Source organism: Oscarella lobularis, chromosome 2, assembly GCF_947507565.1.
Source record: "Oscarella lobularis chromosome 2, ooOscLobu1.1, whole genome shotgun sequence".
NCBI lineage: Eukaryota > Metazoa > Porifera > Homoscleromorpha > Homosclerophorida > Oscarellidae > Oscarella > Oscarella lobularis.
The window spans coordinates 414,964-438,648 of NC_089176.1; the positions used below are offsets into that span (position 1 = coordinate 414,964).

A 23,685-nucleotide genomic window follows, 5' to 3' on the forward strand; every position below is an offset into this window, starting at 1 on the left:
GCGTTTTCCGGCTGAAAATCTTCTTCAGAAACTCGAAGCACATCACGATCAAGGAGGAAAGCGTTGTGCCCATGTTAGCTGTACCGACTGTTAGTTCACGCTAATTCAATACTGCACGCAGACGTCGTCACGAGATTGCCTTCCCTCTTCCGGTTCTTCCTGCCTGGCCCCGCCTTTCAATGATCATTCGCGCGCGCTAAAAATGGCTGAGTCGACGCGAGAGAACTTCATCTGCGGCTGCTGCATGGATCTGATGGTCGACGCGACGACACTGACGTGCGGCCACAGTTTCTGTCGCGCGTGCCTCGCGCGCTGGTGGTCGACGCAGCGGAAAACGATTTGCCTAACGTGTCGCCAACCGTGGCAAGGCCATCCTCAAGTCAACACAGCACTGCGGTAAGATAGAAAGGCAGATACATACTATTTGCAGTACTTTTCGCACTAGAAACGCGATTGAGAATCTGTACGCCGACGAGATGCGCGCGAAACGAGAGACGTTGACTTCGGACAGCGAAACGACGAGAGTGCTTCGAGAATTCGAGCAGAACAGTCGCCCGACACGCCCCAATCGACCGCAATCGGGATTTCACTTCGAAGCGAACGTGAACGGAAACGGAAACGGTGGAAAACTGTGTTTATTAATCGCAGGTCTAATCGTAAGCGAGAACAAGGAAATAATCTCGTATATTTTGTTCTTACGTACTCCTAAGGTTTTGTGGCTATTTTCAAGTGAATCAGAGCAGGAAGGGGGATCAGCATGGAGCGAATCCAAGCCTCATGTTTACAACTGGAACACTGAGGAAGTCGTACTATGGATGAAAAAAATCGGTGATTGGACGGAGCCATACATTGAAACATTTCGCAACGAGGTACCAAGTCACTAAAATTTTATTTGTAAATAATTATTATCAATGTATATAGAGTATCAATGGAAAGCTTCTTCTTCGTTTGACAGATGACGATCTAAGAGAGCTTGGCGTTATGCGTGAGTTTCATCGGAGTACAATTTTAGACGAACTCAACAAGCTCCAGAACAAAAAGGACGAGGAACAGCCCAATGATTTATGGGAGTTCAAGGCAAGCGAACAAAAACAATGATGATTAATAATTATAATTAATAACGTAATAGGATCGTCATCCCAAATTATCAATGTGGACTATCGTCTGTCTACACAATTTCCCGCGCGCCTATTTCCTCTACTCGTACACTTTTCACTACGACGAAGTCTACATTCCCTTTCTGCACAGCATAGCCTCAAAAGACACAGGAGACGACAAGGTATTATCAAGCACTTAGTATCTATTCCCTTCTCTTTCTCCCTAGAACGTTACGGATACCCAACTCATTGCTGATTTCTGGTTCAAAGTTCTTGTTGTTCCCTATTATCTCATTGGCGTATTTGCTTGGAATTGGATCGACGTGACTCCGTTGAACGCTCTCTTGATCGTCGTCTACGCTGCTTGTCGAACAATCAGCCATGCAACGTCTCTTAGACGAACACTAAACAGACTCAGATGGTAAATATAAAAAATTATTTTATAATTATTATCATTATTAGCGAATATGTTTTTTGAAGGGATTTCAAAGCGGTGGCATTTGCTGAGATTAGTGGTTTTGCTTATCATTTTATTACCACGGGGATTCTGTGGTCGCTGACTCCGACGTTCATCTCTGATTGGGCCTTCTTTATTCTCATCATCTATTGGCCATTGCAAAGCGTAAGGCAAGCGTATAAGGACGTCAAAGCGATGAGTGGATTTGCATAAAAAAATGGATGTTCGTGTACTTCGCCCTTCTTCTAGTATTGATAATTATTGATTATCCGGGAACTCGCCTTCCGTCTTTCGACATTCGCGAGCGTTTTTTCTGGATGAAACTACGCGTATCGCGTCACTTTCAGTTGTCGCGCAGCAATGTCTAGACCAGGTAAAGAAATCCAGTGCGTCGAAATCGACTTCCCACCGCAATCGAGCCCCCGTTCGCACGATTCGATATTTCCCCCGACTGTCGTTCGCCTTTCAGCGACTCTTCTCGACGTCTCGCTGCGCCAATCGTACCCGCAATCCTCTAGAATTCGAATCGCGATCGCTTTCGCTTCGCAGGAGAAGAATAGTCGCGTCTCTCCCCATTTTTGACATCGCGTCATCGCGATCGCATCCTCGATCGTTTCTCAGGTCCTCGCGGGCTCGAGCTCGGCCTGAACTCGACGAAGGCGAGCCCGAGAAGGCGACTAATGCCTCTACCGAATCTCAGTCCACTTCCACAAACGCCTCCACATCAGCAAACGCCTCCACAACCCCAGCCAGCACGACCGTAAGGAAAAAAGGAAAAATACATCAATTAATTAATTAATTAATTTTTTTGATTTTAATTAAATTAGACGACGACCTACTCCTGCGTCGAGAGAGAGCGTCACTTTTGGAGTGCTGACTTTTAAAGATAAAGTATTTATAAAAATATTGATTTGTTTGAAATCGTAGTTATTTATTCTTTTAGAGTTATAATTGCATTCCAACGGAATTGCTCGACGTTGGAGTCGTCGGCGAAGGCGCTTTTGGAACGGTTAATAAAATGGTGCACAAGGAATCGAACACTCACATGGCAGTCAAGGTTCGTTTTTTCTCTTCGAAATTCCCACGTCTATTTTCATTTGAAATTTTTCAGCGTGTTCACGTGACCGTCGACGAAAGCGAAATGAAACGTCTCAACATGGATTTGGATGTGATTCGAAAGAGCAATTGCGCCTACATTGTCAAATTTTACGGCGTTCTTTTCGGCGAGGCGCGAGAACACATGACGTCATGAACAATGAGTCTAAATGACTCTCTCTCATTAGGGCTACGTTTGGATATGCATGGAAATGATGGACACGTCGATGGACAAACTCTATCAGCTCGTATACAAGACGTTGGGCCAGCAAATTCCTGAACGAATAATTGGAAAAATTAACGCCTCTGTAAGTCTAGTAGTCACTTCTTCAGAAAAAAATCCGATTTCAACGTTCTCACATTAGGTTGTCAATGCGCTTCAGTATCTCAAAGATACATTGAAGATTATTCACAGAGGTGCGGAGAAACGCGACGCGAATTTGTCTCGTTTCTTGACTCCTTTTTTCAGACGTCAAACCGTCGAATATTCTCCTGGATTTGCAGGGAAATGTGAAGCTGTGCGACTTCGGCATAAGCGGTCATCTTCGCGATTCCATTGCTCGCACGAAAGACGAAGGATGTCGTCCGTACATGTCGGTGAGAGAGAGAAAAATGAATTTTTACAAATATTATGACGTCATACGTATTTCTTATAGCCTGAACGAATACAAGGAGTACAAACGTATGACGTCCGATCCGACGTCTGGAGCTTGGGTCTTAGTTTGGTAAGAATAAAAATTCGAATTTTGGAGATGTCGTGAGACTCTTTTACAGATTGAATTAGCGACGGGGCAATTTCCTTATCGCGAATGGAAGACGGTATTCGATCAGCTTAGCCAAGTAGTCCACGGCGATCCGCCCCAATTGCCAACCGAAGACGGCCGCTTTTCGCCCTTTTTTGAAGACTTTGTAGCGTCTTGGTAAGACTAAACACAACAGGGAGGGAAAAACCACTCGTACGTTTGCCCTTCAGCTTAGTAAAAGATCCGGAAAAACGGCCAAAATACAAAGAGCTCATGGTAGTCAATAAAAAAAGCTTTAGTTATCTCCCCTAGCGCTATATCCTTTATAGATGCATCCTTTTTACCAGAAACACGCCAACAGTGACATCGACATTGGGGGATGGTACCAGGCAATTTTAGCGCAGGCAAGATCATCCAAAGCCTAAAAGGAGCCTTACACTTCTTTTCGTTGTATCTATCTTTTGATGATGAGCCCCCTGGGGGGTCTCATTATTGGGACCCTCGCGCCTAACTCATTCTAGTCGAGACTTGTTTTGATTCATTGATTCCCTTTGATATGAGAAATGTAGTCATTCCATGACGTCATCGTCGACACCGCGCGCGTAATTAATACTTTCCGAAACGATTTATCCTGGATTTTACATACACCCTAAAATAATTGCAAAAAAAGTCCCCGATTCTTGCCCCGCCCCCTCTAAAACCTAGGCTGTAGTTTTGCATGCAAATTCGGCATCGACTGTGCCAAAAGCGCTATGAACTATTTTTCTCGTGCTTGTCTATGATGTTCCGGTACCAACCGGAAACGTCGACAGCAATCTCTTCACGCGATTTGATGAACGGGTGTTCCTGCAGGCAAAAAATAGAAGTAAAGAAGAATGAATTATTATTAGTGTTTGAATCTCACCAGAAGGTCGGTATATTTCGGCCTCGCTTTGTGGTCTTTTATTAGACTAAAGAAAGAGATGATGTTTTAGAGCACTTGGCTCTTAGATAGAGAGGGAGCTACCAACCAAATCTTGGTAAAATTGCAAAAATCGTCTGAAAAGCGATCGTTTTTCGGAAGAGAGGGCGGATCGCCTTGAACGATGAGCGTCAGCTGTTCAAAGACAGACTTCCACGCCGGATACGGAAATTTGCCCAAGGCCAGTTCCACCTAAAAGCCAAAACTCAAAAAAGGAGAGAAACACTTTGTCTAAAAGACGTGCCAAGGTAATGCCTAATGACCAGACATCTGATCGAATGTCGTAGCCCTCTCCTTTGTCTTGCGACGGATTGATTCGCTCAGGCTTAGGAGAGAAGAGAGTCGGAAATGACTCTAAGCCTCAGACGTTCTTACTGCCATATAGGGTTTGCATCCGGCGTCGACCGTCTTAGCAACGGAGTCCACCAGTTCGGCACTGATGCCAAAATCGCATAATTTTATATTGCCCTTTTCGTCGATTAGAATATTCGAAGGCTTGACGTCTAAGCGGAGAGAGAGAGAGAGAGAGAAACTTCGCCCTTCTATTCACAAGAAAAAAATCGGAAGGATACCTCGATGCATAACGCTCAATCCCGAATGCAAATAGTGAAGCGCATTCACTACCTAGAGGCGAGTAAACGAACCCCCGCGTTTTTCCCTCCCTTCTTTCCCTGGCCCCCTTACAGCGATCGTCGTTTTGCCCAGTATCTCCTCCGGAATAACCTCCTTCATGTCAGTATACACCCACTTGTACAACTTATCCAACGACGTTCCCATCAATTCCATACATATCCAAATATCTCCCTACAGGAGGGAAACCCCCATATCTCCATGATCCCCTCTCTCTCCCCCGGCTAAATCACTACCTCACGAAACAGGGCCCCGTAGAACTGAACAGTATAAAGACAATCGGAACTGCGCATCGACACGTCGAGATCCATGAGCGCTCGCTTTCGTTCCTTGCTGTCGAGCGATATGCGAATGCGTTTGACTGCCATCGTCGTTCCGCTCTCCGCGTGATGCATCTTATAGACCGACCCGTAGGCGCCGTGTCCCAACTCGCCCTGGTCCTCCAAATTTTCCGCGTGGACTTCGAATGTCTAAGTGGGCGTGGTCGTTTAGTAAATGACGCTCATTGTGAAAAGCGTCACAATTTCGTGCGATTCTTTTTTTTTTTTTGTTCGTACCTCTCCGTTGACGCTCAGCGATCCTTTCGAGTCCAAACCTCGCGGTTTGAACGTCCTGAACGTGCACGCGTCGCGTGAGAAGCGAATCGTCGCGGAACGAGGGCGAGATCTTACTCTTTGGGCGGTTGCGCCACGGCGGGACCACCTACTTTGACCTTTAGACCGGCGCCCGGTTTCTTGCGACCACCTTTTGCCGCGGGAAACGAACGATCGCGACTTTTAGATAGTATTCGAATGCCCGTTTACCGTTCGGCATCTCGTGCTAAGAAAGGAAGACGACTCAAGACGGGAAGGGTCGCCCTCTTCCGATCGAACATGCGCACTACGGCCGAATTCCTTGTGTACATCGCGAGCACGCTACACGCTTTACGAGCTGAGTATAGTTAGTTCGATTTCGACGACGCAATGGCCAACGACATCGCCGGCGTTCTCCTGCACGGCTTCGGCTTTATGTTTCTCTTTACCGCCTTCCAGACGAGCACAGTGATCGAGGTGCGCACACCCCCCTCCCCCCTACTCTACGCGCAACGTTGCGTTCTCTCTTTCGCGCAGCCTTCTGTCCTCCAGAGCAACGAAACCGAAGGAGGCCTTGGCGATAGAGGAGGTGCAGTCAGAGACGAACCCTTTTTTCTACAGGAATAATCTCTTGTCGCCGTAAATTAGATGAAGTGGGTTTCAACAGCGTCGCAATCATATACTCGATTTTTACGGCGGCCAATTGGGTGGCACCGTCGATCGTTGCGCTGTTGGGAGCCAAATGGACGATGGCATTGAGTGGACTTTCATACGTGTAAGGGAAAGAGAAAGAGAAAGCGAAATTAGCCGTTCAGCTCGATTTTCTTTCTTATTTCTTTTAGCGGTTTCATTGCAGCTATCATACATCCCATTGAGGGTGTAATCTACGCTTTGGCCGCTCTGCTCGGCTTCTGTGCAGGATGTGAGTATCGCAAAAAATATTCGAAAAAAAATTTCAAATTTTCTTTTTAGCTTTGTGGACGGCCCAGGGAAAATATTTGACGATGTGCTCGGATAAGAGCACGATGGGTCGCAACGCGGGAATTTTCTGGGCAATGATGGAGACGAGGTGAGAAAAAATTTCGTCTGTAATTGAATCTCCAAATGACGTGTACGAACTTCAAGTTTGGTGCTCGGCAACGCTTTCGTCTTTTTCTACCTGAAAGGAGACACGACGAATATATGTGAGGAACTACAGCCAATTGTTTTCTCTTTTTTTGCTACGTTTTTATTTTTTGTGTAGCGATGACGGAGCGATACATCATTTACGGAGTTCTGACCGGTTGCGGCGTTTTCGGCGTCAGCCTGTTTCTGTGTTTGCGTAGGAAAACGGAAACTGTAGGGAACGTTTGCTTGTCAAAAAAAACTCAATGTCACGCAACTTTTTTTTCAGACTGATAGCAACGTTCAATTTAGTCTCAGCGGAGGAAAGGAGAAATCAGAACCGTCGCCCGTTCTTGCAGCATTTTGTAGGTTCATAAGTCAAGTGGCGCATCTATTGTTCGATTTTCTTCTGCGTAGATAAAGCTGGAAACTTGCTGAAAACGAAGGAAATGCTTTGCATATCATTGTTCTGTTTTTACACGGGTCAGTTCATCTCCCCCAACGCGTGTGAATTTTTAAAGGACTGCGTTCTATTAGGGTTAGATTTGACGTTCTTTAGCTCTGTCTACGACACGGCAGTCGGTAAGAGCACTTGTCCACGGTCTCGCCTGTTTTCCTCATAATGACGTCGTGTAGGAAATAGTGTACTCCCGCCGAAATTTGGACCGACACTGGGCAAGAAGTACGTTCCCCTCACCGGCCTATTCATCGGTGTAGGTGAAATAGTAGGTAAGAAGCGAGTCATCGTCACTCTTCTATGTCATTGTATCGTTTTCTCAGCTGGTCTACTCTTTGGCCTGCTTGGCAAGAAGTTTGTGCGTCACGGACGCGATCCCATCGTCGTTATTGGCCTCATTTCGCACATTGTCTGCTATTTTCTCGTCTTTACGAGCATACCGTCGAATGCACCTTTTGAGGAAGCGCACGATCTGTCGAAGACTCCATACCCACTTCTACTTGGCCCAAAGTAAGTGAACCGGATGAAGCCTTTGTCTCTTATGAGAATCTTCTGTTTAGTCTTTATCTTGCTCAATGTGCTGCGTTTCTTCTTGGCTTCGGCGACGCCTGCTTCAACACGCAGATCTATTCCATCATCATGGCTCTATATCAGGAGGATAGTGCGCCTCCTTTCGCGCTCTATAAATTCTTTCAGGTACATTATGCCTGTAACCGTGTACTATTTATTTATTTATTTATTTATTTATTTATTTATTTATTTATTTATTTATTTGTTTTAGTCTCTTGCTGCTGCCGCGGGATTTTTCTACAGTTCGCATCTCCTTCTTCATTATCAGCTAATCATTTTGGTACAGGAGAGTGTTCGCTGTTGTGACGACTTCATTTTCTTTTTCTTAGGTGTTTTTTGCCGTAATCGGTGCAAGTGCTTTTATTCACGTGGAGTGGAATTCCAAGCGCTACTCCGGCTATACGCCCATACAGTAGAATTGGGAGACAAAGGTGCATGTCGAAGCTGTTTTGTCGTGTACTGCTCGCTGCTTTATAAATACGGGGGTGGTAATTGTGGGAAGAAGTTGAGCTGGGAGATGAGCGTCGAAAATAAACAGTCAAACGAAATCAACTGTAAGTTTTAGCATTAGAAATGTAATAGAGATGTCAATCAATACGTTTAGGTACTGCGCATGCACTGATTGCACTCGCATCTCTCGCTCTCAGGCTCTCAGTTTCGCGTCTGCTCGTTTTTGACATCGGAAGAATAGAGGTGAGCAATCAGCGAGGTTCTTATGGTCTTTTTAGACCATCATTTGTGTGGGAAGACCCCCTTTCCAGTTTTTGTTCGTGTTCGCACCGATTTGGGCTCCGAAACGTTTACGTTAACGCAGAGTGATCGTTTAAATTCAAAATCGGTGACTGAGCCACTAAACCTTGAGCTACACTGTACTGTATAGTTCTTTGTTTCATCTCCCCGATTTCTAATTTCTCTTTATAAAACAGTGGGGATATACTATCTGTTTGACCTCGCGGTAAAAATGGACCCATATGACTCTAATATTTGGAATTTTCTGCTGTAGTTAATTTATATCGAAACGTGACCGGAAAAAATGAAGGGACTCAATGGTGTTTTTCGTTATGAAGAAGAAGGAGACGAAGAGGTTGACTGCGGTCCCAACGTCCTCGGCAAGGACGGGTTGGTCCAAGCGACCACGGGGTTCACAACTTAATTATAAGTTGCAAACCCCTAAAAGGCCATTGTACGCCTCCTGTGGTATGAGGCAATATCGTCTAAACGGCCACCTCTCCTGGGTACGAGCAGAAAAACTGCCCACCCTATGGCGTGTATTTCCAAACAGAGGCTACTGTCCTTTATTGGTAGTCTCTGCCGGAGAATGGCGCCTACATCAAAAACGTGCCTGCATGCGTCTACAGAGGACGGTAGCAGGCACACATTAGCTGCGAGGACTGCAGCTCTCTGTGGATTTATCCGGTAAGCAGATTCATTGCCTCGTATTTAGCTAAGCGTCTGTTTAGGACTGGGGTCCTGAACATGACTCCGTCATTAAAAACTGCTCTCAGCCGGGGTCCCAGGCATGACCCCGTTATCAAAAACTGCCTCGCAGGGGTCCTGGGCATGACCCCGTCAAAACTGCCTTTGCATGAAACGCGAGGGTACACTCTGTGCATTTTTTCAAATTTATTAAATAAAATAACCGTCCCTCCCCTTGTCTAAAAAGTGAGCAGTTTTTGATGGATGGGTCATGTTCAGGACCCCGGCTGAGAGCAGTTTTAGGTCATGCTCAGGACACCGTCACCTAAAAAAGGAACGTTAGAAACAACGAACACCGCTCTCTGGTGCAGTCACCTGTCTTTGTGGTGCCGCAGCACACGGCGCGAGATGAGACGGCGTGCGCTCTCGGCGGGATGGCTCCGCCGCGGTGGTCGCGTGAGTGCGCTATACACCGGCACGTGATGCGAATGTGCGCTACCGTGCAAATTGCTAAAACGCTACAAAAAAACGACCGTATACATGCATAAAAGTCACTTCTTTCTTGGCTTTCCAATCAATACTCAACACTGCAGAAAAGACTTGTGTTATATCGTAACTCATATGCTTACCTTTGACTTTCCCCGGCGCTGAGTCAGTTCCTGCAAAAGAAAGAAGAATCATCATAAAACTTATTGACAATTTATACACCTACCCGTTCACCTAAATAACGGATTAGCTACGTGAGAAATGAGAGCACTAAATTACCTCAAAAACCTATGAATAAAATAAAAACCTACTAGACTACACCTGCAGAAAAAATACCTAGAAACAAATGGAACCTAGCTATTGACCTAGATTACCTCAAAATCCATTGATCTAAATAACAGGATTAGCTACGTGAAAAACAATGGCACCTACACTACCTCAAAAATCCACTGACCTAAAACCTGTGAATAAAATAAAAACCTGTTCAAAAGAAAATAAAAACCTACTAGACTACACCTGCAGAAAAAATACCTAGAAACAAATGGAACCTAGCTATCGACCTAGATTACCTCAAAATCCATTGACCTAAATATCAGATTAGCTACGTGAGAAACAATGGCACCTAAATTACCTCAAAAATCACTGACCTAAAACCTGCAAAAAAATAAAAACCTATTCTACACCTAAAAGAAAATATAAAAATGAAGACAAATAGCACCTAGATTACCTCAAAATCCATTGACCTAAAATATTCCTATATTCTAATCAACCTAGATTACCTCGAAATCCATTGAAAATGGTCTAAAGCACGTGGCGGCTGCTAGCTAAGCACGAGGGGGAAAGGAGCTACAAGCCTACTACAGAATCCGCCCTACCCTACTAGCAGCCGCCGACTAAACCCTAATGCAAGGGAGAGGACCCGTGCAAACTAACGTAGTGATGCAAACGAAGCACGTGAGGGATGGCCATTACATTATACCGATTTGTTGTCCCGCTACACTCTCTGCAACATACACATGTGGGCTTCATGCGCTGCCATGACACCCGCCCCCACTCGCGAACCCCAACCCGCCCTCGATTAGACGATCGGAAACCAGACCTAATGGTTAGACTGCCGGAAATTTTCTATGCCCGCGAGCGCGGGCAGTGGCACGCCAGGCAATCCGACCCGTGTACGTCGCAGAGAGCCCCGCCCCTTATGTGCACGCCTACACCACAGGGGGCCCAAAGGCTGCGGTGCGAACCTGATGTCGCGCTGGACACGTGCTCTCTGATCTTTCGTCGTCTTCTTCGCCAAACTAGAAGAAAAGAAGAAAGGGGTGAAACGAATGGAAAAGCGGGTGCGCGCGGTGAGGGATCGCCTAGATGCGAGTGGATGCAGCATCGAGTAACGTGACGTTGCGCGCTTCGCGCATCGTCACGTCGCCTCGTCCTGTGCGAAAAACAGCGCCACGCAGCCTGCTTCGACGCTCTAACGCCGTTTTTCGCGCAGTCTAATGAAGCGGAAAAAACGCGAGGGAGAAAACGTGCCGACGGCTCGATCGAGAGCTATATAAGCTCAGTTCGTCTGCTTACCCTTATACGCGGAGAAATCCAAGCTACACGCAGCGATGATGAGGCGAACGAGGGAATCCCAAGTCGCACGCGGACGATTCTTTTTCTAGTTGTTGAGCATGCGCGTTAAAGTCACAACCATATATGGTCAACCCAGTGGTACCGCGCCGAAATTATACCCGTGACACCAATGCAACACCCTAAATGCAAAAAAACAAAATATACCGTACTGCATAGAAAACTTTATGGAACACACAAAGAAACGAATCGTCATCATTAGAAAAGAACACTGCGCAACACGCGTCAAAATTTTATTCTTATATCTTTTTAGAAATACTTTGTCACTCAAACTGCTCGACTCCCATGAACTTGGTCAATCTGAAGAGAAATAATAGAAAAAAACTCTGTGCAAATCACTACTTACCCAGACTGTCCCACAGCAACGTTTGTTTCACTCTGGCTTGCAGCCAGATCTGGCCTAGCGTCATTACTAGCAGACGAAACACTAGTCGTAACTGTAACTGGGGGCGCCTGCGCTTCTGGAGTCGTCTGAGCCACTGGTGCAGTTGCAGGAGGAAGAGAAATAGACGCCGCAATTGGAACAACACTGCTCACAACTGGAAGGGAATTCGACACGGTGGCCACCGGTGCCGTCACTGTCGTCCTTTGTCTGTAATCAGGAGCGGGAATAGCCGGGCGCAAGACGCTCGTATCGGCATTATTTCGCCGTAAATACCGGGGCGTTGTACCGGTGCCAACTCTGCACGCGTAAAACGTTGGAGAAACGGGGTATCTCTCATATGTATGTACCTTGGATCTCTCAGTGCAACCATTTTCTCAGCATAATTTGCCGGAAACCATCCAGATCTGCGAATTAAAAATCAAAAAAGAACTCGCAGACATTTTTTCCTAAGAGGTACTTTCGCGTTCTGCCATTTTCGCCGTATTGCCACCCATCCCTCGGTTCGCCGACGGCGTCGATGAAATCGCCCTAAAAAATAGACCTGTATCTAAAAAAGCCTCCAAAGTTTTAATTAGATAATACTTCTTTGAATGACAATTGCGATGGAGTCGTCGCCGAGAACGTGTACAATGCTCGAAACTTCATACTAAGCGATGCCCCACTCAAAAAAAGATTCTAGTAAAGATTTAGTAATGCAAACCCGTATTTTGGTCCATCAAACGACGACGGAGCAATCTTCGACTTCACCGGTTGGCTCACTGGCGCCTGTGAGGGCTGCTGAAGAAAGACGACCTGTGGTTGCATCTGAACGGGTACGGCCATCGGTTGCTGCTGCAAAGCCGGATACGATTGGGGATTAGCTCCGATGACCTGCTGTGTCGCCGCCACTGGAATAGACGCCTGCATCAGGGACTGCGGTTCAGACTGAATGGGTTGCTGAACGTGAGGCTGAGACGGAGCGATAACCGGAGGCTGAATCTGCAGCGGTGGCTGAGAAAATTGCAGCTGCGCGGAAGTGGACGGCACGACGGGTGCAAGCTGCGGTTGTTGTTGAATCGTCATAACGGGCGCTTGGAATGGCTGAGAAGGAGCCAGTTGCACGTGCTGTTGACTTGTCGGTACAGGTGGCTGAAAATTCATCTGCTGCGAATTTTGAAATTGTTGTTGCGGAGGCGGCTGTTGCTGTGGCTGACTTCGCGAGAGACCTTCAAACGACGACGATTTGACTTGAGACTGAAAATTGAGCTGGTGTGAATTTTGAAATTGATGTTGTTGAGGAGGCGGCGGTGGCGGCTGTTGCAGCGGATGACTTTGCTGCGCAAGACCTTCAAAGGACGACGATTTGACTTGCCCCATAGGCGCTACAGTTTCACTCGACTCCGCAGTCAGATCACCGAGCGACCTCACTGACAGAGCCGAAGGTTGCTCCTAGAACGCCCATTAGCAATTCTTCGATTTAAAAAAAGACACAATACCTGACGATCTATTCTTCCAATAGGTGAATTCTCCTGAGTCCACAATGACCCGAACTGCCGACTCTCAGGAGAATCAGACAGCGGTTGAAACAGCTGAGAATTGCCGCCACTGCCGCCGCCGCCGCCGCCGCCTCTCTCAGCAGCAAATCCAGCAAATCCGGAAACATGCGACTGGAACGGATAAAACTACACAAACACTCTCAAATAAATACGTAAGTATAACATATGAATATATACATCTTTGCTTCCATCTGTTTCCCCGTTCACAAAATTTTGACGCGTTGGTTTGCCCTGCTCCTCCGGACGCCATCTCGCCAACGGCGAAGCAGGCCTTACAAGCGTGTTGTCCGCTGATTGAGATCGCATTCGATCCGCCGCTTGGGACGTCTTTCGTCCGACGGCCGTCGATCCGGCATTGGGCTGCGGCGCCCGCGACGGCAGGGGACCGTCGAGAAAATTCCGCGAGTCGTCTTCGAGCCATCGATTGCGCGGAACCAACGTCGGATCCTAAAGAAAAATCGAATCGAATCGAAGTCTCTAAGGGGACTTTGTTCTTTACTTTGAGAAGATCGTTGAAGTCTTGCGTCTCGGTTGCATCGGAGACGAGAGATACCCAGTCGTTTATTTTTCGCGACAATCCGTTGTGAGACTACAATTTTCAAAAAAGAAGAACTTGGATTTTTTTCATCAATTATGCATGCATGTAGACGCACTCTTCCGTGATAAACTATGTTGCTCTTGATTACGTGGCAAAATTTTTCCACGACAATCGAATGTATTTTTCTCTCCAAAATCAAGGCCTTTCAAACGAAAATTTCAGGAGAGCGCACTTTAGGTGACGCACTTCCCATACCTTTCGCAATCCGTAGCTTCTGACGTCAAAAAGATCGGTTTCTCTATCGTGCAGAGTTTGAAGTAACTACAGAAGAAATAGAATATATTTCTCGAGTTTTTTTCTATTGGAATACCTGAGCTTCTCTGTCGTCTTGAAAGGGAACGCCGGGATTCTCCTTACGAAACTTCTTGCGAACGCTTCGAAGCTCCTCATCAGCTTCCTCCACCATCTGCAAATGCAAATAAGTCAAAAAGAATTCTAGGTCTCAGGGGTATGTAGGTAAAACACTAAAATGTATAAATAATGCACCTGAATACGAAGTTCACAGTCATCTCTGTAGCTCCGCTGGAGCACCTACGGAAACAGGACTTCAAATAAGGAGCCCTGGGCCCAAACGGTCTCTCTTAGAGTCTACGTACAGCTAAAGCCTTTTCTTCACTTTCTACTTTTGCCTCGAGAGGCAGCACGAAATCATTCAAATACGATCGAAGCTACGAGAAGAGCAACGTTTCTGGTCGAGCCTACGACTCTTTCGCTAGTTCTACGTACGACGTCGCCGCGCTGCAGCTCGATCTGTCGATGCACTTCCGATATTTCCATCATGGCATCGCCTAAGAAAAATAACCACGCCCCCGCGGCCCCCCTCATTCGTTCCGCGTGTCTCATTGATTCGTCCCCACGCGTACTGTACCGATGAAACGCGTCGACGTTCGATAGTCGGCGGCGTGCTGAGCAATCTGGTTGAACACCTCCCAAAAAGAGGCAGCCGCTCGGGTGCAATCTACAGAGTAAACAAGATGTCCACGCCCGAATCTAATCGTTCTCGCGCAAACAAACGCCGCGACTCCCACTTTCCCTCACGATATTCCCTCTGCGTACCGGCCATCGCTTTCTGATACGTTCGACCGAGACTGGCGAGCGTTTTCACCGCTGGCACGAGCGTCGAGACGTTCTACGCGACGAAAACAAGCTATTGTCTTCGTTTTGTGCGCGTTCGCGAGGCGCACTGACGTGCAATAGAGCTTCGACGACTTTTCCGAGCTCTTCCGAACGCGAGAGATGATTCGACGACGCGGCGGACATTCTGGAACTTTATCTTTTCCCGAATCGACTCTTTGTTCTGTCACTGGAAACACGTAGGAGGAGCGTGGTCGCGTCTCCCGGATTGACGATGACGCAAATTTTCGCACTCGCGTGTCAGCTGCATAATTTGCACCTCTGCACATGTAAACAGGGGATGTGCGACTGCAGCTGCATTTCCCTCTAAATGCAATAGCTGCAGTTGGCTCACTCCATAATCAGCCAAGCTTGAGCGGATGTCAGGCTACGAGCACTACATGTATAACGAAACATTCAATGGCACTAACAGAAGCTACAGTAACTACAGCGGTTACGGTGGAGGTACGTCGACATACTCTCCCAGCACAGCCAAAGTCGCCCTCAGCCTTTCAGTGGGACTTTTCACTGTTATTATGTGCGGCCTGATTTTCATCGTTCAAATCAAGCGTAAAGGATTTCGCGAGGTTTCGACATTTGTCTTGCTCAATTCAATTGCAGCCGATCTAGTCGGCGGTTGCTGCGTGATTACGTCGACTTTTGTAATAGGCCAGGTCTTCCCAAATACTCCCAGCTACGACGGTCTGTGCAAGTTCATGGTCGCACTTTCCTTTTTCACGGGCGGATGGTCAGCGTGGGCCGTATTTTTCGTCGCTTTGGATCGCTACGACGCCGTGGCGAACGGCATGAGACGAAAGTTCTCGCTAAAGAAAGCAATAATATGTGTGATCATAAGCGCCTTTGCAGCTGCCCTGTTTGCACTCTTTCCTCTCACGGGCTGGGGTACGTTCCAAACTGGACTTATCGTTTTTCCGGGACAGGAGAAAGTCGGCCTTTGCGTTCCATTTACAAGCTGGAAAGGCCACTCTCTTCTGATTTACGGCATCTTGTATTTCACTTTCAAGTCGTATCTGCCTCAATTCCTCACCGTGATTTCTTTGAGTCTATTAGTAGCGATTGCGTGGAGAGTCTTGAGAGCTCAAAGGGATCGAGAGCGAACTCACGGCGAGGAAAATCCAAACCGTTCGGTGATAACATTGCTCAAGTCGAGAGGATTCAAATACATCGTTGCAGTTATTATTTGCAAGTTGATATGTGTCATGCCAGAGCAGACGTCAAAACTAGGAGCAACTGCTAGAACATTTCGCTTCCCGGAGAAAGCCTACGAAGCTGTGGAAATATTGGGCCAGGCCAACTTCGTGATCAACTCTATACTCTACTTTCTCTGGCTGACATCGCTGAACAGAAACCCAAACGACAATTCCGCCGAATCGTGTTGCACTTTCTTCAGACTGTCACGTGTACTTGGACGGCAAATCAACAGAGCCGCATCTTACCATCACACCCGTCGTCAGAGTCAAAGTCAGCAGACGAAGACTACGACAGAAATAAACAACAAGCTGTACACGGGACAGGAAGTTGAAAACTGACTCTATGTATCAGATACGTCACCTGCGTTTGTCTCTCTCTCTCTGTGTGTGTGTGTGTGTGGTGCACCTTCAAGTTTATTCTAGAAACGTATTATAAAGAAGAATCGTCTGTGGTCTAGGCACACGTAATTTAATGACAATAATAACACGTACGCTACGGCTAAAGAGATCCCCGAATTCATTCTGAGTTTCAGTAGGGCTGATATCTATAGTGCGGTTGATACCCGTGAATGGGCCCATAGCCAGACTATAAAAACACAACAAGGGTTCGCGAAGCAGGCCTTGCAAGCGTGTTGTCCGCTGATTGAGATCGCATTCGATCCGCCGTTTGGGACGTCTTTCGTCCGACCGCCGTCGATCCGGCATTGGGCTGCGGCGCCCGCGACGGCAGGGGACCGTCGAGAAAATGCCGCGAGTCGTCTTCGAGCCATCGATTGCGCGGAACCAATGTCGGATCCTAAAGAAAAATCGAATCGAATCGAAGGCTCTAAAGGAGACTTTGTTCTTTACTTTGAGAAGATCGTTGAAGTCTTGGGTCTCGGTTGAATCGGAGACGAGAGATACCCAGTCGTTTATTTTCGCGACAATCCGCTATGAGACTACAATTTCAAAAAAAGAAGAACTTGGATTTTTCATCAATTATGCATGTAGACGCACTCTTCCGTGATAGACTATGTTGCTCTTGATTACGTGGCAAAATTTTTCCACGACAATCGAATGTATTTTTCTCTCCAAAATCAAGGCCTTTCAAACGAAAATTTCAGGAGAGCGCACTTTAGGTGACGCATTTTGCTTCGTTACCTTTCGCAATCCGTAGCTTCTGACGTCAAAAAGATCGGTTTCTCTATCGTGTAGAGTTTGAAGTAACTACAGAAGAAACAGAATATATTTCTCGAGTTTTTTTCTATTGGAATACCTGAGCTTCTCTGTCGTCTTGAAAGGAAACGCCGGGATTCTCCTTACGAAACTTCTTGCGAACATTTCGAAGCTCCTTCCTCCACCATCTGCAAATGCAAATAAGTCAAAAAGAATTCTAGGTCTCGATCTGTCGATGCACTTCCGATATTTCCATCATGGCATCGCCTAAGAAAATAACCACGCCCCCACGGGCCCCCTCATTCGTTCCGCGCGTCTCATTGATTCGTCCCCACGCGTACTGTACCGATGAAACGCGTCGACGTTCGATAGTCGGCGGCGTGCTGAGCAATCTGGTTGAACACCTCCCAAAAAGAGGCAGCCGCTCGGGTGCAATCTACAGAGTAAACAAGATGTCCACGCCCGAATCTAATCGTTCTCGCGCAAACAAACGCCGCGACTCCCACTTTCCCACACGATATTCTCTCTGCGTACCGGCCATCGCTTTCTGATACGTTCGACCGAGATTGGCGAGCGTTTTCAGCGCCGGCACGAGCGTCGAGACGTTCTACGCGACGAAAACAAGCTATTGTCTTCGTTTTGTGCGCGTTCGCGAGGCGCACTGACGTGCAATAGAGCTTCGACGACGTTTCCGAGCTCTTCGGAGCGCGAGAAATGATTCGACGACGCGGCTGGAACTTTATCTTTTCCCGAATCGACTCTTTGTTCATGCCACTAGGAGGAGCGTGGTCGCGTCTCCCGGATTGACGATGACGCAAATTTTCGCACTCGCGTGTCAGCTGCATAATCTGCACCTCTGCACACGTAAACTGCAGCTCTAAATGCAATAGCTGCAGTTGGCTCACTGCATAATCAGCCGATGTCAGGCTACGACCACTGGCAGCACTACATGTATAACGAAACATTCAATGGCACTAACAGAAGCTACAGTAACTACGGCGGAGGTACGTTGATATTCTCTCCCGGCACTGCCAAAGTCGCCATCAGCCTTTCAGTGGGAATTTTCACTGTTATTATGTGCGGCCTGATTTTCATCGTTCAAATCAAGCGTAACGGATTTCGCGAGGTTTCGACATTTGTCTTGCTCAATTCAATTGCAGCCGATCTAGTCAGCGGTTGCTGCGTGATTACGACGACTTTAGTCATAGGCCAGGTCTTCCCGAATACTCCCAGCTACGACGGTCTGTGCAAGTTCATGGTCGCACTTTACTATTTCACGGGCGGATGGTCAGCGTGGGCCGTATTTTTCGTCGCTTTCGATCGCTACGACGCCGTAGCGAACGGCATGAGACGAAAGTTCTCGATAAAGAAAGCAATAATATGTGTGATCGTAAGCGCCTTTGCAGCTGCCCTGTTTGCACTCTTTCCTCTCACGAGCTGGGGTACATTCCAAGCCAGACTTTACGTTTTTCCAGGACAGGAGAAAGTCGGCCTTTGCGTTCCATTTACAAGCTGGAAAGGCCACTCTCTTCTGATTTACGGCATCTTGTATTTCACTTTCAAGTCGTATCTGCCTCAATTCCTCACCGTGATTTCTTTGAGTCTATTAGTAGTGATTGCGTGGAGAGTCTTGAGAGCTCAAAGGGATCGAGAGCGAACTCACGGCGAGGAAAATCCAAACCGTTCGGTGATAACACTGCTCAAGTCGAGAGGATTCAAATACATCGTTGCAGTTATTATTTGCAAGTTGATATGCACTATGCCAGTGCAGACGGGACAACTAGGAACAACTGCTAGAACATTTCGCTTCCCGGAGAAAGCGTACTATGCAGTGGACATACTGCACGAGGCCAACTTCGTAATCAACTCTATACTCTACTTTCTCTGGCTGACATCGTTGAACAGAAACCCAAACGACAATTCCGCCGAATCGTGTTGCACGTTCTTAGGGCTGTCACGCGTATTTCGACGTCAAATCAACAGAGCCGCGTCTTACCATCACACCCGTCGTCAAAGTCAAAGTCAGCAGACGAAGACTACGACAGAAATAAACAACAAGCTGTACACGGGACAGGAAGTTGAAAACTGACTCTATGTATCAGATACGTCACCTGCGTTTGTCTCTCTCTCTGTGTGTGTGTGTGTGGTGCACCTTCAAGTTTATTCTAGAAACGCATTATAAAGAAGAATCGTCTGTGGTCTAGGCACACGTAATTTAATGACAATAATAACACGTACGCTACGCTAAAGAGATCCCCGAATTCATTCTGAGTTTCAGTAGGGCTGATATCTATAGTGCGGTTGATACCCGTGAATGGGCCCATAGCCAGACTATAAAAACACAACAAGGACTCGCGACAAAACAGAGAGATTCTAACGAAGACTTACTGACGAATAAGCTGGTCGATCTTGTCCGCTAGAAGCCTGCTGTTGATTTCCCTGTTGGCTACCTCCTCCTCCTCCTCCTCCCCCTCCTTGTTGCTGTTGTTGTGGTTGCTGTGACTGCTGCTGTGACTGCTGCTGCTGCTGCTGTTGTTGTTGTTGACCGCCCTGACTTGACTCTAGGTAACGAGCGTATTGCCTGTATCGCCAATACAAAAAACTCGTAAAAAAACGGCAGTAAAAAGAGTCTAACAAGAATGACTCACGCTGCGTAGTCCTGATGAGAGAATCCCTACAAACAAAACAAAAAAAAACGACGATTTAGTTCGTACAGAAAAGAAGAGGCGCGCGTAGCAGAGACGACGATACAAAGATGACGTCGCTTCAGCCCTCCATGCACTAACCGATTGATAAGCATCTTGAGTACCGTAGCTGCATACAGGCACAGGCACAGGCACACATGCACAAACAGGCCAAATCATTCATCTCATCAAAAATCGACATTGCACGCTCTCAATTACCCGGAATACGCGCCGTAGCCGGGATACGACGCCTGGCCCATGTCCGGATAGCCGTACGCTCTCGGATCATACATGGAACGCTGAGCGGCGGCGGCCGCCGCCATCGCCGCTGGCGGATATCCCATGGAGCCATACCCGCCTCGATGCGGAAGCGGCGGAGGAAGATATCCTCGATAGGGACCAGGAGGCATAGAGCCTAAAATAAAATAAATAAATCAAGTCCTATTGTATTTTTTTATCTCACCTGCTGGAGGAGGATATGGCTTTGGTTTTTTCGGTGCCGTTCTCGGCGTTGCCTCGTTCACCTTACGCAATCTTTGTGTGTGTGAATATCTCGACTTAGATTACATTATTCTACCTCGATTTTTCGTCCATCGATGACTGAACCGTGGACTTTAAATTTGGCGACGTCGGCTTCTTCTCCCGAATCGAACGTGACGAACCCGAATCCCTACGTAGCACGCAACGCTACCGTATAAGAAAATGCCCCGAAAAAAAAATAAACCCAACCTTGGATCCTCGTTCATTAAAAATAATCTCGGCTTCAGCAACGTGACCGTACGGCTAGAGAAATCATCCATCGAGAGAGCGCCGCCGGCTTTGCACTCATTCTCACCTCAAAGAGCCTGACAAGATCGTTGTCTCGAAATCGAAACGGTAAGTTGGACACGTGCAGTCGTCTTTGCCCGCTGGGCCCCGCCGAAGAGGTAGACGATTGGACGGGAACGGGCATGCCATGAATTGCCGAATCAGATTTTGAATCTCCACTTCGACTATCGGTGAGCGCCTCAACGGTCGAGATCGATTTATCAGGCCTATCCTATGGAATTAATATAATTTCAGCGTCAATTGAGACCGTTTTGTTTCGGGGGCTAAACTGAAACGTGCCATACCACGTGGTTCAGTTACGCTATTAAAAAAACGCCTCCCCAAGCCTTATTGAAGCTACAGACGACGCTTCGGTGAGGCGTCACTGAAAGTTCTTTTAGTTTTAGGTCGGGAAAAAGCGGTCGTTGCTTTCTCAGCTAAGGTTCACCGCTGGCGGAATGCGGAAGCGGAAATGCTCGCCAATCGAGATTCTACGACTCTTCTTGACGATGTGCTCACCTCTCTCGCGACGTCGCCGCTGCCCCTCGTCCTTTCGTTCGACTGCGAACACGAATGGTAGCCTTCTGACTCTTGCGACGACGTTTTCGATGCTTCGTCGCCCGCCGATCGACTATCGAGTCGTCCCACGTTGCCACTGCCTCCGTTTGGCTGCGCGTAAGACGACGACGAGGACGACGACGAAGGGCGAAGAGTTGCCATTCTTTTCGAGGGCGTTCCTCGAAGACACGTGTGAGCTAGCGCGCTAAATGGCAAGGGCAACAAAAGCGTCCGAATGGGCGACAGAAAACGTACCAAACGCCGCGGCAATTCGATTTCTTTCCCTGTAATAAATTTTAGACGACCATTCTCCACGTTTCCTGCAACGGTCACCTCGGCCAGCTCCATTCGCACCTATTCGCCTCGTCCGTACGAGGCTTCTGCATCGAAGACGAAAACGGCGTGTGGCGCACGCCGCAGGGTTTCGCAAAGACGTCGGGCTCCCAGACGACAAGCTCGCTTTCATGGACGAACGTCGTCGAGTGGAAAGGTGCCCCGATTCGACGGCAACGCGACAGCGGCCGCTTGCCTCTCCATGGCAACTGCACTTGTCCTTGGTGCAAGTTCGTCGAACGGGGGAAAAGTCTCGCTCTGGAGCGTCAACGAAGAGATGCCACCAGTGGTGGCGATGCGTTGGAAATTGCGCTTCAGAGACGAGAGAAGAGCGCTAGTAGTGAAGATGCTACGTTGGTTGTTGGAGACGGGTATTCGTTCAGCGAGACTGATAGGTATGTACCTATTTCTACTTAGTGAGATCACTTATTCCTTTATTTTTTAGGAAGACGCGCGAACTTCTCATGAAGCTCAATCATCTCAATGCAAAAGTACCTAAAAGAATCCTTTTTTCACTGGTTCTCTAGCAGTTGACGAATTAGGTAGAAATTTACCGGAAACTTAAAGATGGTATTCGACAGATTAGCAAACATAAGAGACTCGTGAGTCGTTCATCTCCACTCGTTGATTAGAATACATTATTGATAATTCAGATAGCGGCGAAGAGAGAACAAAGGAAGCGAGAGACGGCCGTAATAGCCAATCTGCACAAATTTAATTAATTATTTCTCGTGATTAGATACTGGAAGCAAAACTGAGAGCTTCCAAACTTAATATGAAGAAAACTCTAGAACAATTCGAGGCAATGGAAAGCAGCAGCTTAAAGGAGGATGATAACCCTAAGGAAGAATTTAAAGTGAGCAAAAGACACATGCCAAAAAAATTCAACTCATCAATATCTTCTTAATTAAGCTGCAATCAACTCTTAAACTGTTGCTCAACTAATCACCAACAAGGAGGGTAAACATTTATACGCGCTTTGCTTGCCCCAATAAATCACACGTGGAAACCATTTAATCCATCGACTCACTTACACACACACACACACACACATACATGCACTAAGGAAAAGGGCGAAACTGCATGACAAAAGCAAGGAGAAAACAACTAGTTTAGTTAGGCCTTGACATAGTGCCACTTGTCCACCGAAGCATCGACAGACGCAGGCGAACCTAGCTTAGCCGCCGCCGCCAAAATCTCCCCCGCCTTCGCGGGATCGATACGAAACGGACTACCCTCTACGGAAGTATTAGCTAAAGCCAAAGCCCCGCCATCCGCCTTCTTCGCAATGAGCTGCTTCCACTGCTCGTGACACGCTTCGATGATCGAACAAGCGAAGCCCCGCTCCTTCGCCGCGCCGTCAAAAGCGAACGCATTCGGCGGATTTCCGGCAGGCATCTTATAGATCTTAAACCATTCGCGAATGGCGGCAATCAGACCCGGCATGACGACGTCGACGTCGCCGATGTCGTTCATTTTGTCGGCTTGCGGATCCGTCACGTCGACGGCGATGATTTTCCAATCGGTTTCGCCTTCGTCGATCAGCGCCATCAGGCCGAGGATTTTCACCTGTTTCACTTGGCCGCGTTTTGCGACGACCGAGCCGATTTCGCAGACGTCGAGTGGATCGTTGTCGCCGAGACAGCTCGTGTGATCGTCGCGGTGCTGCGGATTTTCCCACGTCTGGGGAAAGGCGCCGTAGTTGAAGATGTAGCCGTGGTGGGGAAAGCAGTTGTGGACGAAACGCGGCTTGCCCTTTTTTATGTCCTGCTTGATCGGATTGAGGGGCTCTTTCGTTGCGATCTCCATTTTCGCGTTCGTCCAGCGAGGCACTTCGACGACCATGTTCAGCGTGCGTTTATCGGCGCTCGCGAACAGTGGGATGTCGTGGAAGGGCGATATCGCTTGGCCGGTCTCGTTTCGATAGTAGATCTTGTAGTCGGACGTGAATTCGGATCCGCTCTCCACAGCCGTGAACGACGCCATGAACTTTGCGCACAGTGAACGAAGTCTCCCAACGTTGTCGGCGATTCGTATTCGCGTGATCGCACGCATGGACCGAGCGCGTTATTAGGAAATCACGTGT

The 23,685-nt window shown here is 47.6% G+C and overlaps 11 protein-coding genes across 11 annotated transcripts; 6 read left to right on the forward strand and 5 right to left on the reverse strand.

The window, feature by feature from the left end:
• Positions 1-202: 202 nt before the first annotated feature.
• LOC136200095 (bifunctional apoptosis regulator-like) lies at positions 203-1,823 on the forward strand. Its single transcript, XM_065990423.1, has 7 exons — positions 203-396; positions 446-656; positions 711-869; positions 922-1,077; positions 1,130-1,279; positions 1,325-1,518; positions 1,578-1,823. The coding sequence occupies exons 1-7, from the start codon at positions 203-205 to the stop codon at positions 1,765-1,767; spliced, it is 1,254 nt and encodes a 417-aa protein (XP_065846495.1). The 3' UTR covers positions 1,768-1,823.
• A 2-nt stretch (positions 1,824-1,825) lies between these two features.
• Positions 1,826-3,972, forward strand: LOC136200097 (dual specificity mitogen-activated protein kinase kinase 4-like). Its single transcript, XM_065990425.1, has 12 exons — positions 1,826-1,927; positions 2,176-2,314; positions 2,382-2,445; positions 2,498-2,611; positions 2,666-2,782; positions 2,838-2,957; positions 3,015-3,066; positions 3,119-3,246; positions 3,306-3,374; positions 3,424-3,569; positions 3,623-3,668; positions 3,722-3,972. Exons 1-12 carry the CDS (start codon positions 1,915-1,917, stop codon positions 3,815-3,817), a joined length of 1,104 nt encoding a protein of 367 aa, XP_065846497.1. The 5' UTR covers positions 1,826-1,914; the 3' UTR covers positions 3,818-3,972.
• A 33-nt stretch (positions 3,973-4,005) lies between these two features.
• On the reverse strand, positions 4,006-5,863 carry LOC136200098 (dual specificity mitogen-activated protein kinase kinase 4-like). Its single transcript, XM_065990426.1, has 11 exons — positions 5,787-5,863; positions 5,655-5,727; positions 5,541-5,595; positions 5,220-5,453; positions 5,038-5,157; positions 4,926-4,977; positions 4,729-4,856; positions 4,598-4,678; positions 4,403-4,545; positions 4,297-4,342; positions 4,006-4,238 (listed from the first exon to the last, which is right to left on the reverse strand). Exons 1-11 carry the CDS (start codon positions 5,794-5,796, stop codon positions 4,143-4,145), a joined length of 1,038 nt encoding a protein of 345 aa, XP_065846498.1. The 5' UTR covers positions 5,797-5,863; the 3' UTR covers positions 4,006-4,142.
• Positions 5,860-8,238, forward strand: LOC136200096 (UNC93-like protein MFSD11). The gene is made up of 15 exons (XM_065990424.1): positions 5,860-6,032; positions 6,093-6,144; positions 6,204-6,330; positions 6,398-6,477; positions 6,528-6,624; positions 6,681-6,739; positions 6,799-6,893; positions 6,949-7,024; positions 7,077-7,142; positions 7,197-7,241; positions 7,296-7,388; positions 7,440-7,626; positions 7,677-7,812; positions 7,898-7,966; positions 8,016-8,238. The coding sequence occupies exons 1-15, from the start codon at positions 5,946-5,948 to the stop codon at positions 8,100-8,102; spliced, it is 1,356 nt and encodes a 451-aa protein (XP_065846496.1). The 5' UTR covers positions 5,860-5,945; the 3' UTR covers positions 8,103-8,238.
• A 3,126-nt stretch (positions 8,239-11,364) lies between these two features.
• LOC136183968 (ataxin-2 homolog) lies at positions 11,365-15,052 on the reverse strand. Its single transcript, XM_065970785.1, has 18 exons — positions 14,927-15,052; positions 14,795-14,867; positions 14,607-14,696; positions 14,465-14,526; positions 14,335-14,406; positions 14,225-14,269; positions 14,049-14,144; positions 13,934-13,999; positions 13,794-13,880; positions 13,640-13,729; positions 13,318-13,587; positions 13,081-13,266; positions 12,306-13,033; positions 12,188-12,251; positions 12,063-12,133; positions 11,953-12,009; positions 11,567-11,902; positions 11,365-11,520 (listed from the first exon to the last, which is right to left on the reverse strand). Exons 1-18 carry the CDS (start codon positions 14,996-14,998, stop codon positions 11,484-11,486), a joined length of 2,502 nt encoding a protein of 833 aa, XP_065826857.1. The 5' UTR covers positions 14,999-15,052; the 3' UTR covers positions 11,365-11,483.
• Positions 15,053-15,231: 179 nt separating this feature from the next.
• On the forward strand, positions 15,232-16,401 carry LOC136184029 (tachykinin-like peptides receptor 86C). Its single transcript, XM_065970849.1, has one exon. It carries the CDS (start codon positions 15,232-15,234, stop codon positions 16,399-16,401), a length of 1,170 nt encoding a protein of 389 aa, XP_065826921.1.
• A 57-nt stretch (positions 16,402-16,458) lies between these two features.
• On the reverse strand, positions 16,459-18,066 carry LOC136200151 (BAR/IMD domain-containing adapter protein 2-like). The gene is made up of 9 exons (XM_065990494.1): positions 17,884-18,066; positions 17,752-17,824; positions 17,564-17,653; positions 17,463-17,484; positions 17,318-17,405; positions 17,203-17,268; positions 17,059-17,145; positions 16,912-17,000; positions 16,459-16,858 (listed from the first exon to the last, which is right to left on the reverse strand). Exons 2-8 carry the CDS (start codon positions 17,756-17,758, stop codon positions 16,974-16,976), a joined length of 387 nt encoding a protein of 128 aa, XP_065846566.1. The 5' UTR covers positions 17,759-17,824; positions 17,884-18,066; the 3' UTR covers positions 16,459-16,858; positions 16,912-16,973.
• A 70-nt stretch (positions 18,067-18,136) lies between these two features.
• LOC136184030 (tachykinin-like peptides receptor 86C) lies at positions 18,137-19,306 on the forward strand. The gene has a single exon (XM_065970850.1). It carries the CDS (start codon positions 18,137-18,139, stop codon positions 19,304-19,306), a length of 1,170 nt encoding a protein of 389 aa, XP_065826922.1.
• A 53-nt stretch (positions 19,307-19,359) lies between these two features.
• LOC136184097 (RNA binding protein fox-1 homolog 1-like) lies at positions 19,360-21,455 on the reverse strand. The gene is made up of 10 exons (XM_065970941.1): positions 21,228-21,455; positions 20,737-20,940; positions 20,631-20,684; positions 20,479-20,571; positions 20,365-20,425; positions 20,121-20,316; positions 20,004-20,031; positions 19,866-19,891; positions 19,606-19,798; positions 19,360-19,548 (listed from the first exon to the last, which is right to left on the reverse strand). Exons 1-10 carry the CDS (start codon positions 21,426-21,428, stop codon positions 19,492-19,494), a joined length of 1,113 nt encoding a protein of 370 aa, XP_065827013.1. The 5' UTR covers positions 21,429-21,455; the 3' UTR covers positions 19,360-19,491.
• An 11-nt stretch (positions 21,456-21,466) lies between these two features.
• On the forward strand, positions 21,467-22,616 carry LOC136184099 (uncharacterized). Its single transcript, XM_065970944.1, has 7 exons — positions 21,467-21,517; positions 21,567-21,994; positions 22,045-22,090; positions 22,142-22,201; positions 22,253-22,291; positions 22,339-22,455; positions 22,512-22,616. Exons 1-7 carry the CDS (start codon positions 21,476-21,478, stop codon positions 22,542-22,544), a joined length of 765 nt encoding a protein of 254 aa, XP_065827016.1. The 5' UTR covers positions 21,467-21,475; the 3' UTR covers positions 22,545-22,616.
• Positions 22,596-23,656, reverse strand: LOC136184098 (uncharacterized). Its single transcript, XM_065970942.1, has one exon. The coding sequence runs from the start codon at positions 23,652-23,654 to the stop codon at positions 22,716-22,718; it is 939 nt and encodes a 312-aa protein (XP_065827014.1). The 5' UTR covers positions 23,655-23,656; the 3' UTR covers positions 22,596-22,715.
• Between the last annotated feature and the right edge of the window lie 29 nt (positions 23,657-23,685).